At 43.9% G+C, this 12,172-nt stretch overlaps 1 protein-coding gene across 1 annotated transcript; it reads right to left on the minus strand.

Moving 5' to 3' along the window:
* Positions 1–11,635, minus strand: numbl (NUMB like endocytic adaptor protein). Its single transcript, XM_030777775.1, has 8 exons — positions 11,495–11,635; positions 9,671–9,745; positions 8,087–8,161; positions 6,328–6,468; positions 5,803–6,007; positions 2,920–3,189; positions 1,189–1,365; positions 1–833 (listed from the first exon to the last, which is right to left on the minus strand). The coding sequence occupies exons 1-8, from the start codon at positions 11,618–11,620 to the stop codon at positions 1–3; spliced, it is 1,902 nt and encodes a 633-aa protein (XP_030633635.1). The 5' UTR covers positions 11,621–11,635.
* Between the last annotated feature and the right edge of the window lie 537 nt (positions 11,636–12,172).

Raw genomic sequence — 12,172 nt, forward strand, 5'->3', positions numbered from 1 at the left:
TTATAGCTCGATCTCGAAAGTCTTCTGCAAGTCGTTGGAAAAAGGGTTGGCTGCCTTGGGCTGTGTTTTGGATTCGAGGGCCGCCCACTTGGCCTCGAAACGCTCCGCCTCCTGGGTGTCGGCTGTTAGGTCGGACTGCTGCTGCTGCTGCTGCTGCTGATGCTGCTGTTGCTGCTGCAGGATCTCCATTGGCCAGCCGCTTCCAGCACTTACGTTGACATTGGTGCCATTGTGTGTTACACTGGGGACAGGAGTGGGATTGTGAGGGAGGCCATTGACTGCTGGGGGGTTACTGAAAGTGGTGGTTGGAAAGCCACCAGGCAGTGTGGGGAAACCTGGGTTGTGGCCTCCACCAAGAGCACCTGTCTTGGGGCCCATACCAGCTCCCAGTGAAGCCCCGCCCCCTGTGCCAGCTGCTGTGCAGAAAACATTAGCAACCATCTGGGATGGCGTGATGCCCACCACTGGCACACTGGCGTTGGGATAGGTCATGCTGTTGGCCAGGGTTGGCATGTAAGCTTGCATGGGCATAAATGCTGGCTGAAGGGGCGGCTGAGCATACATGCCCACTGGCGCTGGGGTGGCATCGAATGCCATAGGGAAAGGCTGCATGGAGGTGGGCAGGGAGCCCGGACCCATCGGAATGGTCGGCACGGGTGGGTGTTGCTGAGCGGGCGCTGGGGGAAGGGGTGGCGTTTGCTGTTGGGCCTTCACCGACTTGGCCACTTCCTCTAGCCAACGCTCCGCCTCTGACGGTGTCCGTTTATGGCCACCTTGAGGAACAGGGGGCGGAGACTGGACAGCGGGCTCTGTCTGCACCCATGAGCTCGTAGCTGTGGAACACATCAAAAATACAGGCAAGACGTAAACAAACAATCATTTTAGAAATGGTTTTAGTTGGCACAGAAAAACACGAATATACATAAAAGAACCCAAGTTACTCAATTAATATGTTAATTGACAACAGTTAAAACAGATGATATTGTAGTACTCTGGAATATACAAACAGTGCAGTTATTCTTGACTGACTTCATCTGAATTGAGTCACCTTATGTGACGAATCTTTGAACAGGATTACACAACTATCTATAACAGTAAAATCAGCCAAATGAGGACCACAAAGACTTCATTTTAAAAGGGTAAACCAGAGTGAACATAAGTTTAATATTTTAAGGTGAACTGTCTGACCTTGCAGAGGGGCAGGTGGTGGAGGGATGGCAGGGGGAACAGTGCACACAGGCAAGCCGTTGGTGGTGGCTTTGGCACACAGGTCCTCTGACGGTTTGGTAAAAGAGCTGTTGATTTGGCTGCACAGTGCATTGATGCTGTCTGCCTCGCTCGCCACAGACAGGTCCATTTCTGGAACTATGAGACAGATCAATAGACAAGGTCAGTTTTCCCACTGTGCCAAAATTGTATGCATGCATCTTCAACAGCATGAACCTAAAAGCTCAGGCATGACAAGACAGTGTAAAGACAGTCTGTAGTCAATGCTCCCTGTGTTGGCTACAACACATAAAGGGACAGTTCTTTAGCCTAATGCACCTCAGTAGATGTCAATACATCAAAATAGATAATGCCACTGTAATTTCAATCACTGTGTGAAACACTTAACTTAGCGGAAAAACAAATTACAACTAAATAACTTGCCGAATCATCGTAAAAGATAGAAAACTATTATTGATTTGATTTTGGGCACAAGATTGCAGAAAGATTTATCAAGGCAAGCAAGACTCATATAAAACAGCATTAGCTGTGTCCACTCATAACCTCAAAAGAAAGACTTGTACTGGGCCGTTGCCCATCTTGATCAGAATTTTCATCAGCATTTTTTATCAATGATTAAGACATCTACTTAAATGAGTTTGTAATAAAAAAAAAGTAATAAACTGGGGAGAAAGCTTGACCTCAGCCAGTGACAGTAATATCAGAGCGCCCGTATCCACATAATTCTGTTATCAGTGTCCAGTCTGGGATTTGGGGATTAAGCTGGTAAGTAGAGAGGGCCCCTCACATCTCTAGAAAGCATTCTAAATATATCATATCCGACCACATAGGGCCAACGGGGGAGGGTCAGTGTAGAGTGGATGGATCTATAGGTTAGTGTAGTGTTTCATGGCTGTCTGTGTATGCATGGCATCCTGTATTACAATGTCCACTTGTATTTGTCCTGAGGGGACACTAAGTGAGTTTTCTAGAAATATCTAGGATCTTTACAAGATGTACGTTAAAACTGTTAATATTAGCTGACAGAAACATAATGTGCCTTGCAACACGTTGTAAAGCCGTCACACAATTTCACGAAGGAACAGCTGAGGGAACAGAGACAAATGATAACTATTGCTTTTGCGGGGCGTGTTGAGAGGAAGAACAAGCTAACATCTCAGAGAGTGTGTTCCTGTACAAACCTACAGTTTACACAACGGCTATAATCACCAAATTTCCCAGAGACAAAACCCATGTGTTACAGGCTCATGCTAAGAAATCTAATTAAAGTTTCACTGACAGGAAACCGTGACTCCTGGATGACACTGCGCAGAGCACAATGCCCGCCATTATGACAGTAATTACAGCATTTTATAAACTCCTATAGTGAGCACACCCACAGAGCAAATTTCAGACAACACTGATTCTCCATCTAATTTACCCTTGATGTTTAACAGGATTGGGGTTTTCTTTCTTTCTTTGTTTTCACTTTATTTTGCAAAATTAATATCCGTAATGTACAATTAATGTCTTTCATCTATGATATTAAATGTATGAGTTTTAACTTTTCAACCATGTTTCAGACTCGTTTAAATTATTGACTGATTAGACAACAATCAAGCTCGCTTCGAGTTATTTAATTATGCTAGCGGACACACAGTACATTCACGTATTAAACTGTAAAGTATCGGGTGTTTGACAGTTGAGGCTAACCTGGATTCTTGGTTTGGAAGTCGGTCTTGCGTTGCAGGGTGGATGGCAGGTCATTGAGGCGGAGCGAAAGCTGGCGTTTGAAGGGCGAGTTTTTCTGGCTGAGGGCAGGGAAGCCACGGAAAGAGCCTTGTCGCACCAGCTGCTCGATGGGTGCATGGCGTCGTGGGATGGCGTGCGGGCCCCCCGGCTCTACTCGCTCGACTGGCGAAGCTGCACCCTCTGGGGGTGAAGCGTTGCCTGGCGGCATGGCAGGGATGGCACAGGAGGCATCTGTGGAAAGCGAAGGACTAATTAGTCGCAATTGTGACTCATATCTGAGAATTTGTATTTGGAAAAGTATCCAACAGTTGTGAAGCGTGCCGCAGTATATCTGAAAGTTTTTCTGACAAGTAGATCGAGCTCGAAAAAGAAGCTCATTTGGTGTTACTGTTTCTGACCCAGGCTGTGTTGGAAGTTGCTGCATTTGGTTTTTAGAAATCACAACCCTAGTGTGACAGAAAGCCAAAAAAAATTCTCCTTGAATCAAATCTCTTTCACAGCAAAGATTCACTGCTTGCTCATATCTCAAATCATACTTGGCTGACCAACTGGTTCGTGAACCAGTTGACCAGCTTGGTCAACCCCTCCTGCTATAAATGCTTAATAGCAGGAAGGGATAGTTCGATAGACAGAGGAAGAAAACAAAATCAATCTCCGTTCCATGAATCTGTTCAATATCTGCTGGCTGAAGCAGAACGCAGATGAATGATGAGCTGATGCTTGATACTTCACATATACAGAGAGCCTGACATTTTAGCTATTACAATGACTCGGCTGTGTGGAACAGTGTCAGATGAGGGAGTAAAGCCAGAGAGGTTTTTGATTCACCAGCTGGATAGGGCCAATGAGATTACAGCTACAGAACATGGGGCGGAGTTTGTTTGATGATAAACAAACGATAGAGATAGACAGCATATGCATCCAATATAGACCAGCTTAGTCCATCTGTACGTTCCTCCTACTTTTTGCAAGAGCTCCTGAATTTCCTTTCAAATTTGACGCACTTTGAGCCATGCATTATGCACTAATGACTAAAAAGAAATTGATCTATGACATGAAACTGGTCCTGAAGTTCGCGTGCCCTTTCCAAGGCCTACCCTTGGTAATTTAAACCGTTATGCTATTTTTCTTAAACAACTGTAAGAGACAAAACTTAACAGGAGTAGACCCGAATTAAGGGTTGTAAAACAGGGGTATAAGGATACTGCTTAGAAGAACGCTTTTAACGCCTGATTAGGGATGTGTTTATGGACTCTTCACAGGACATTCGCAAGCTTTCTGCCGTGATCTGACGATATCACTTACTGCTTCAATGCTCTTGTTCAAAATAACAAAGTTTAGCCAAAAAGTTTGGAGATTCTGAATAAAAAGACTTTTGTTATTTCTCGGTTGTGGCAGTCAGCAGGAACGAGCCAAATAGAGAGGGAGATCAGGGAAGCAAAAGGTCAATGAGAAGAAAAAATAGAGAGAGCCATGACATCTGGGGACATGAGAGCATGGTATTAAAAAACTTGGCCAGTGCTTTACTGAGAACCCTCACAAACCCCTCCACCAGGAGACCAGTACCGGATCGTGAAATGTCTGCCAGTGACCTTCATGAGAATGAAACCTATTTTGAATCAATTACATCAGACCAACATCAGACACAAAACAATATTAAGACGGAAAACCTTAAAACCGATACAGCTAAGGGGTGGGGACAGTTTTAGAGTTGAATAATTCTTTAATGTTTTTGGTCACCCTGAGTCCATTCAATATGGAAAAGTTCTGTTACTTTCCATATTCCTACAGTTGTGGGGGGCACAAGATTTGAATATGTTTAAGCCTGTGGCAGTCACTGAAATGCTAAGGAAATCATGAAGGACCACACTATGAACTTTGAACTATCCTAGCACCTCTGAGATAGCGTTCGTAAGGTGACAACGAGAATTAGGGGTGCTATCCTTCCTATATTAAAAAATTCAAGGCATTTATGACAAATCTGTTTGTAGATTTCTCATCTGGATTCAACCTGATTCAACCTCATCTGCTGGTCTAATAAATAAATAAATAAATAAACGTGTAAATGTCAACCTGAATGGCTTCATTATTATGTGGAGCTTAAATATTTCAGCCAAGAAGGAAAATGGCAGCCTGGTCTATGTTTCACCTCTGCCGTCTCACCAGAAGGCTGTGTTTTGTCTCCCTTAGTATTCGTCCTGTGTACTAAGGACTGCAGGAGCAAGCATGCAGACAGATACTTGATTAAATCTGCAGATGATATCGGCCTGGGTAGTTTGTTAAGGGAGTTAGAGAATCAGATGGATCCATTAGATGATTTTATCAAGGAGTCCAATCCAGGGCTAGGACAAATAAGCTAATTATTGATTTTTGGAAGTAAGCTACCTTTCCTCCACCCACTCGTTTTAACAGTTAGGACTGGTGACCGACGAGAAGTTCTGTTGGCGCAAATGCTGTGAGACTATAGACTAAAAAAGACAGCAGAAACCTTTCTTTTTCAGGTAACATGCTGTTTTAGTGTGGGAAGTAGTCTTTTACTCCCACAGTTATTGCATTGTTCAATCACAGCTAAGTGTGTAATACCTCTGAAAGTGTCCACAAATACCTCTCTGTCTATGTATCTATCCATTTATATGTCTATGTATCTATGTATCTATCTGTCTATCTATCTATCTATCTATCTATCTACCTATCTATCTATCTATCTGTCTGTCTGTCGTTCTGTCTGTCTATTAATCATACACCCTCTGCTGACGGATGTGAAACTTTCCTCAGGCAAAGGCTGTGTGTATAAGGATTGTCGGTGTGTCTATAGCTGGGCTCACACAGGGTAGTAGCACAGACCTTTCCTCTTGTCCTGCAGCTGTTTCATGATATCCTCACGGTCCCCCTGCTGGCCAGCAGACGAAACACGAAAGGAGCCTTCGCGCACAAAGGACGTGCGGCTGGCGTCAAAAGACGCGGTGACCCCGCACTCTTTCTCTCTGCGCTGCTTCCGCTCCAGACAGGCAGCAAACGCGCATCCAACAGCGTGACTCAGTCGCTCCCCCTGAAACAAGGCATGAATATGTTAGCAAAATGCTAGCCACGCGGTATGGTTGTGCTAGCATTACCTGTGGACAGAGGACACTGATGTACGGAAGCCACAACGATGCCTTGGCACGTATGAATTATACACTGTAACAGCCTATTTTGTTTGAGGGCATGTTTTTGCCTGTGACATTCCTCACATTCTAGGGTTATAATCCATTACTCTTCATTATCTGTATTCAAGTACAGCAAGCAGGCCCAAGCAGTCATTCCAGATGCGATAACCCAACATAATCCTTATCTTAATCCCAGGATTAATCTCACAGGAGCCCCACTCACCGAGTCCTTGAGTGCCATGAAACAGTGGCAGATCCACCTGCGGGTTGTGCCGTCACGGCAAATGTACGAGAAAGCTTTGTCGTAGTTACGGTCAGGAGCACAGAAGGACACCTTTTCAATGGTCTGGTCAACAATAAGGTCCTATAGGGGACAACAATGAAAAAAAAATAAAATAAAATTTATTTGACTCATTTTCTAACTGCGTGAATTCATTCCAACAATGCTCTGTTCTGTAACAGCTTCCCTCATACATATGGCCAACACTGAAAATTTCCCTTTTGGTTCTGCTGCAACTTAATTACATTGAACTGATATAATTACGTTTGACTGAGCCCCCAATTCCTGTAGGGGCTCTTGTTGGCATGTCGGGGCCACAAAGGAGTGAGTGGAAGACAAGAGCTACAAGGGCAGAAGTGGTGGAGGAGGACTTAGACAGTGCACTGCTGTTTCCTCCATGAAAAGTACGGGAAAAATGAAGGAATAATGAGGGGGAGAGGGGCCCATTCATTGTGAGCTAATTAGTGGATAGGGGGGCTAGTTGGAGTAGTGAATGGCTGGTCATGGATGAGTGTGCCCTGGGGGGGATAGGAAAGGGGGATTAGAACAGAACAGAAAAGTGATGTGAGAGGCCCTGCTTGGTGACTCATGTCACAACAGTGACACACGGAGAAGACAAGAGAGCCTTTAAAAAACCAGTTCAGTCCCACCGCACCAATGATTTTGTTTGTTACTCTCTGTAACAAACAAAAAAACCAAATTACTATCAAATGACTATCTGACCAGATCTGAGTGATGGCGGCCTTCCAAATTTTATCAATCAATGTGAAGAACTTTTGAAATTAGTCCAAGAGGCCTGGCAAACATTTACAAAAAATATTAGGAATGTAAAACAGTAATGCTTAATATCGAACCCCACTGAAATTGAGTTTACACATGACTGAGCAAAAGTAGAAAGAAGAAATGGAATTGAACAGATCTGTGTGGGGGAAGGTGAGTGCGGTCATATGGCGTGGACTTATGGGGTGTGTTGTTGTTGGAGGCAATGGGGGATTATAAGACTGTGCTGACTCATAGGGATAGAGAGGATTACCAGAAGACAAGTTGGGGGTGGCCATGTATCTGTGTGTGTGTGTGTGTGTGTGTGTGTGCGTGTGTGTGTGCATGTGCGTGCACGTGTGTATGTGTGTGCACATGTGTGTGTGTGTGTGTGTGTGTGTATGTGTGTGTGTGTACACGTACAATTTATGTGTCCCTCAATTTCTCAAGCACCAGGAATCTATCTGACAACTTCAGAAATCATCACTTATGAACACTGGAGCTGAAATCTCTGACCTCACAATTCATTGACCTCATAAGTGACTCCAGTCACCACGATGGCTGAGCATGAAGTGAGACTAATCATGTGATTGGGCTTTTGGGGGACAGCCAACCTCTCTCCTACTGTGCTTTCTTTTTTTCCTTTTTTTTTTTTGCAGTTTTCTGCAAACCTGCCCCGTTCTTCAGCAGTGTAGTCACATGTAAGCTAAAGCTAATTGATGTTCTTGGAACTGTCAGTAGGAGTCTTTCAAGCGGAGACTTTGCTCGGGTGGAAAGCCTTTTTCTTTATGCCCTCCGAATTCAGGATTTTGCAGACACAAGCAGATTCAAAAGAGATCTGTCTTACAAGCTTGTAAATATGGTACCACCTGAGTACACACACACACACGCACACTCACACACACACACGCACACACATACATACACACACAGGCACACCTACCTTAGTTTTGTCATCCACAACCCTTAGGCCATCTGCTGACACCCACAGCACTGCCTTCACAGTTTTCTTTCCACTCTGTGAGGGAAAAAAGAATGAGCCAAAATCAAATTAAAATGCTTCTAAGGGCACTCTAATGAGCTGGTGCTGCTTCTTGCTAAGAAGTGCTCTTAACAGTTCTCTTAACCATGCGTAACCCTCCACATCAGTTAAATCATACAGCAGTCTTTCTCAGCCTCAGACAGACTTATTGCTTCTTCTGCCAATGAATGGTGTGAGTACCGGGAGCTGACGTCACAGAGCGCTCTATTCCAGGACAGAGGGTCATTCAAAGCAAGACATGAACAAGTTGACCTGAAGTCTATGATCAATATTAAGAGGAGACAGTTCAAAGAAGGAGGAGAAAAAGAGAGAACAAGAGAGAAAGAGAGAGAAAAAACCAGAGAGGAAGAGAGAGAGACAGAGGGAGAGAGAAAGAAAGAGAAAGAGAAAGAGAGAGAGAGAGAGAGAGAGAGAGAGAGAGAACTAAATGAGTTTTGTTAATGTTAAAGAGTGCCAAACATCTCCTCCTAAATCCGATGAGACGGTACTACAAAGAGGCAATTACATTGCTGGTGAAAGAGACTAGGGACTAGGGGATGAGAGAATAACTGTGAGCAATGAGAAGATGGCGATAACTAAAAGAGCAGATGGAAAGTAGGAAAGTAAGAAGTAAAGTAACTACGGTAGAAGTGTCAAGGACTGCACACTATACATATTATGATTCCCGTGGGTTTTATTTAAAAACACTCAGTTCGTCGGCTTCCAGCTTCAAGTTAAAAATGTTTAAATCACTGCGGCCCGTTCACAGAGTGGTGGTATTTCACAGCATTTCGTGCACATCTTAAAATCTTTTTGGAAGAAATGCAGTCATCTCATCGTCTGAAGAGCGGTACGTCAGTAGGCGCTAGGTTCTCCGAGCACCAGTCAGAGGAACAGATGAGAAATGACATGTGACACAAAGCGTCCTCTTAAGTCTGAGCCCACGGTGAACCTTTACCCTCACTCCGGCCTCTAAGCTCTCATATCTGTCTGTGCTCAGTGATTAAAGGGGAATCAGTGGACAGGTGTTTTATGATGGCAGTCCCGCTAGAGCCACATGGCCCGACAAAAACCTGCTTGCAGAGGCATCTGCAAAAAAAAAGCCCTTCGGCGATGACGGTTACTGAAAAAACTCTAAGTCATCCTACAATGAGAACACATGTGACATGATCTGGAAATCAATTTGTGAGAACTCATGCTGTGTCTAGTGTGTATTGTTTAAGACTGGTAAAGGCAGTCAGTAAGAGCAGTGTCTGATAAGCCGAAAAAAAAAAAATCAACCAAAAAAAAACATTTAATACGACTGCATTAAAGAGCCCGTTCTCAAATATCGGCACATCAGTGACTGCATGAATAAAAAGGGGCGAGTGTTAGGATTGACAGCTACATTAACTACACAGTCGGGTTTTGAACCTTTCCCTTATTTCTTATTTTGCCTTGTCATTCATAATGCAGCCGTCTGTTCTTGTGCTTCCATAAAGAATACAGAGAGACTGAAATACTCACAACTTTCAACTTCTTCACTGCTTCCTCACAAACATGCATCCCTCTGGACTCCTCCACTTCAACTAATCCCAGATACTGCAATCGAAAAACACAGCCAACAATGAGATAATTCATCTGAGATGAGGTAGTTTAAGAGAGAAAGGAAAAGGTGAGTTACAATTTCACATTACAACTACTGTTGTAATGAGAAATGACATTAAACATTCTTACACAGCGGTGCGATTAGCGTGACGATGCAGTGTCACTATTCTTTCGTGGGATCATATGAAAATTACACTGGAAGAGAAATATTTTGGCGTAGGCAGATGGGTATGGTATGGAAATGGTCGAAATCTTGGCTTGTGTGATATGCCTACAGATTCGGACTCTATCGTGTGATTACGTGAGCGATGTGAAGAAAGACCATTAAAGAATTACATCTTAGTCTCTAAGAGACCCGAGGCTTCAGGCTGTGAAACAAAATTAGGCTGACTTTAATTAATCTGGTGTGAAAAGAGTACTCCATTTTACTAAACGAGACAGTTTTGTTTTTTTTTTTTTTATTAAACATGATACTTAAAACATGACATTAGACATACGTGAAATTTCAGACTACACTGTTTATGCTGCTTCTTAACAGTTTCAACCATCATTACAGTTCAAACATAAATATAATTCAGAAATTATTCATACGTTTCTGTCCTTCCCTATTCACTTCAAATTGCCACTGAGCTGTTACATGTGTCGACAATTTCCATTACTGGCACGGCAGCCTCCAGTGTCTGATCTCAGAGACCTTCATCTCCAAGCAGACACTCTAACTACATTATTGACTTTTAAAGCCCTTGGAGCAGACAGGCTATTTTCAGGTCTGTCTCAAGGCCCGGATACATTTGGCATCACGGACACCTCCATTAGGTATTCACCCAATTTCCCACTCCTTTCCTCTTCCCTCAATCCCTGTGAAATTATTCCCCTAATCACATACTCTCTCTGTTCCAGGATGAAACTCAGAGAACCCGTTTAAAAACAACAATGGTCGTGGATAAAGACTATCTGGTTGACTTCTGCAATGTACGTGGACATTGGAGTATTTGTAGAAATAGTTTTTTGTTTCCGTTTTCTGTAGAAATTGTGTTTTTTCTTTCTGTTTTCAGAAACAAGTATACTTCTGATCCTTTTCGTTTGTTTGGCCAAAAGGCAGAAGTTATTTCAGTACATCAGCGGCATCTGTACGCTGTTAAGTATTCATAAGTGAAATCGCGGTCAGTAAGCATATCAGACTGGTGAGTGTGCGCATTGTGATGGTTGCCGTGGTTTTGGCTGTGCATCGCGCTCAGGTCTAAAGAGCTGAAGCCAGGGTCTGGCCCATGCTTTGGTCAGGGTTAAGGCTGCGTTTGAGTGAGTGAGAACTGAGGTAAGCATTACGGTCTTCTTGGCTCCAGGCTCATCTTCTTTTAAAGGCTTTAAAAGCATATCATAAGTAGTGATGGGAAAAACTGCGATTACTAAATTGCCGACTCGTCAAAACAGTAGCGAAGTAATCGCGCTGAGGAAATCCACCTCAGTCTGGTCTGATATGTGTACTCATATGGGCAAGCCCTTCAGAGTCCAGTAGTTAATTGGCAAATGTATCAACTGGCTTAGAATGCTGGTTGCTTGATATTAAACAGGCCAAACTCATAAGTTCTACTTTTTGGTTCGGACTTGCACACTTTTGTGCCTTTGAAGGTCTACATGTAACATGAAGAGGGGGAAAAAAAAAAAAATGAAATGTACGTATTTTCAAAAGAGAGACGGCGGGCGGATGCAGGTTTGCGGCTGAAGTCGTCTGCCGCGTCTTACCCGGACAGGGAAGTTGCATTTGCCTTTGCGCACGGCCTCCTCGTCGGCTTGCCATTGGTGCGGTCGGCTGGCCTCGGGCACGTAGGTGGGCTTCTTTCTGCGCAAGCTCTGACGCAGCTTGTTCATCTCCACACTCTCAGGCTCCCTGTTACTGTGGACAGAGAGACAGAGAGAGAGACAGAGAGAGAGAGACAGAGAGAGAGAGAGAGAAAGAGAGAGAGAGAGAGAGAGAGAGAGAGAGAGAGACAGAGAGAGAGGGAGAGAGAGAGAGAGAGACAGAGAGAGAGAGAGAGAGAGAGAGAGAGACAGAGAGAGAGAGAGAGAGAGAGAGAGAAAGAGAGACAGAGAGAGAGACAGAGAGAGAGACAGAGAGAGAGAGAGAGAGAGGGAGAGAGAGAGAGAGACAGAGAGAGAGGGAGAGAGAGAGAGAGACAGAGAGAGAGAGAGAGAGAGAGAGAGAGACAGAGAGAGAGACAGAGAGAGAGAGAGAGAGAGAGAGAGGGAGAGAGAGAGAAAGGGCAGAAAGAACAAGGTCAGTCAGTGCCAGCACAAAAAGGGGGCAAAAGGTGCCATTTCTGTCTGTTGAGGTAGCGGCCAGCCTGAGAAAAAAAAAAAATATATATGTACATATATATAAATACATATACAATCAGTGTGAGCCCAGAGATGGTAGCATGA

The sequence above is a fragment of the Chanos chanos genome, chromosome 6, assembly GCF_902362185.1.
Source record: "Chanos chanos chromosome 6, fChaCha1.1, whole genome shotgun sequence".
Classification (NCBI taxonomy): domain Eukaryota; kingdom Metazoa; phylum Chordata; class Actinopteri; order Gonorynchiformes; family Chanidae; genus Chanos; species Chanos chanos.

Excerpts from the sequence above, each read along its gene's own strand:
- numbl (XM_030777775.1), bottom strand. The coding sequence starts at position 11,620 with ATGAACAAGCTGCGTCAGAGCTTGCGCAGAAAGAAGCCCACCTACGTG. Across the intron at positions 8,162-9,670 it reads CAGTGAAGAAGTTGAAAGTT|AGTGGAAAGAAAACTGTGAA; the intron begins GTGAGTATTTCA and ends TTTCCCTCACAG. Across the intron at positions 834-1,188 it reads ACCACCTGCCCCTCTGCAAG|CTACGAGCTCATGGGTGCAG; the intron begins GTCAGACAGTTC and ends TGTGTTCCACAG.